We start from the raw sequence: 1,726 nt of genomic DNA, 5'->3' as shown, positions 1-1,726 counted from the left end.
TAGGAATGCTGTGACGTCACATTGGGTTAGTAGGAGTAGGAATGCTGTGACGTCACATTGGGTTAGTAGGAGTAGGAATGCTGTGACGTCACATTCAGGAGGAGGCATGGTTTCAGAAACTACCAATGCAATAGCCTATTATAGGGATGTACATTTGGCAGCCACATTACTGCAACATAAACTATAATGAAGTGGTTGTAACAACAGAAGAACTTGCTTATTAGTCTCAATATTGTAAGTTAACTTTATTAGTCTCAGCATTGTAAATTAACTTTATTAGTCTTGATATCGTAAATTAACTTTATTAGTCTCGCCGTTGGTTTTCTTGGTTTTCCCTCCTTACTTTGCATTATTACTGGATTTCCAATTAGTTCATTACATGGCTAATAAATTTAAGCTCAGTTTGGATTCAGGTGGAGGCTAGATTAGTCTTTAACTGGTGCAAGTCCATGCCTATAATGTGACTTTGGGCTGTATAGTGGGAACCAAACTGAGGGAACAAAGCACAAAAGTGAGCAACAACATAGCGGTCATTTATCATTGGTCAACAATGGTGCCCTGAAGTAGGTCCTACAAAGACACAAAGACAGGAAGGAAACTGGGAACTCAACCAACCTACAAAAACAATGAAATAAATGGTATCTCTATGATATATCAATGACCTATCAAATACACTTGGCTGTGAGAGAACCCAACAAATACCGGCCCACTTTGCTGAGAATGGCCTGTTTATTGGACTCTTGGAATCTTGGAAACCCTGCCAGACAGTTCTGGACCATTTGTGGTCCCTGAAACCAGGTTTGAATAACAGGATGGCTAGAGAGGACTGGGAACAAATCTTCTCCATAACAAATCAGGGCCCAACCAATGATTCAAATCTTTGGAGTCAGCCCTAGAGCCCACACATAAGCCCCACAATTGTGAAAATATCAACATCGGGCACCCCCAAGACACATTGGGCACCCCCAAGACACATTGGGTACCCGCAAGACACATTGGGCACCCCCAAGACACATTGGGCATCCCCAAGACACAGCACCCACGACACATGGCATGGCCACCCAGACAGTATGGCGTACCCCGCAGACACCCCATGGGGCACCCCAGGACACATTGGGATCCCCAAGCAGCACATTGGGCATAGCGCCACAACGATTGGTACCTACGCCGCAAGCGACACATTAGGGACAGCAGAAGCTGGCTCCTAAGACACATTGCGGCATCCCAAGACACATTGGGACACCCCAAACACATTTGGGCACCGCCAAGACACATTGGGCATCCGCAAACACAGTTTTGGGCACCCCAAGACACATTGGGCATCCCCAAGACAACATTGGGAACCCCCAGGGCACCCAAGACACATTGGGGGCACCCCCAAGACACTTGGGACCCCCAGGGATCCCAAGACACATTGGGAACCCAGGGCACCCCCAAGAACATTGGGCACCCCCAGACACATTGGGCATCCCAAGACACATTGGGGACCCCCAGGGCAACCCCAAAGCACACATTGGGGCACCGCCAAGACAATTGGGCAACCCAGGGCACCCCCAAGAGCACATTGGGCACCACTACGCCTATTGGGGCTTCCCTAGACACATTGGCACCCCCAAGCACACATTGGCACCAAGAACACATTGGGCACCCTTAAGAGTCCAAACCCTGCCTGAGACAGTGGCTAGCCAGCCATCCGTGGTGGTCGTATCACCTCCATCTTCCATTG

At 48.7% G+C, this 1,726-nt stretch overlaps 1 protein-coding gene across 1 annotated transcript in view; it reads right to left on the bottom strand.

The window, feature by feature from the left end:
* LOC111963070 (DNA (cytosine-5)-methyltransferase 3A) overlaps positions 1-1,726 on the bottom strand; it is a 73,551-nt gene that overhangs the window by 39,449 nt on the left and 32,376 nt on the right. The window contains exon 6 of the mRNA XM_070443305.1: positions 1,712-1,726. This exon is cut by the window's right edge and continues 156 nt beyond it. Coding sequence (XP_070299406.1) covers positions 1,712-1,726 — 15 coding nt within the window. The remainder of the gene's footprint in view (positions 1-1,711) is intronic.

Source organism: Salvelinus sp. IW2-2015, linkage group LG4q.2, assembly GCF_002910315.2.
Source record: "Salvelinus sp. IW2-2015 linkage group LG4q.2, ASM291031v2, whole genome shotgun sequence".
NCBI classification, from domain to species: domain Eukaryota; kingdom Metazoa; phylum Chordata; class Actinopteri; order Salmoniformes; family Salmonidae; genus Salvelinus; species Salvelinus sp. IW2-2015.
This window is presented reverse-complemented; position numbering and strand designations above follow the sequence as displayed.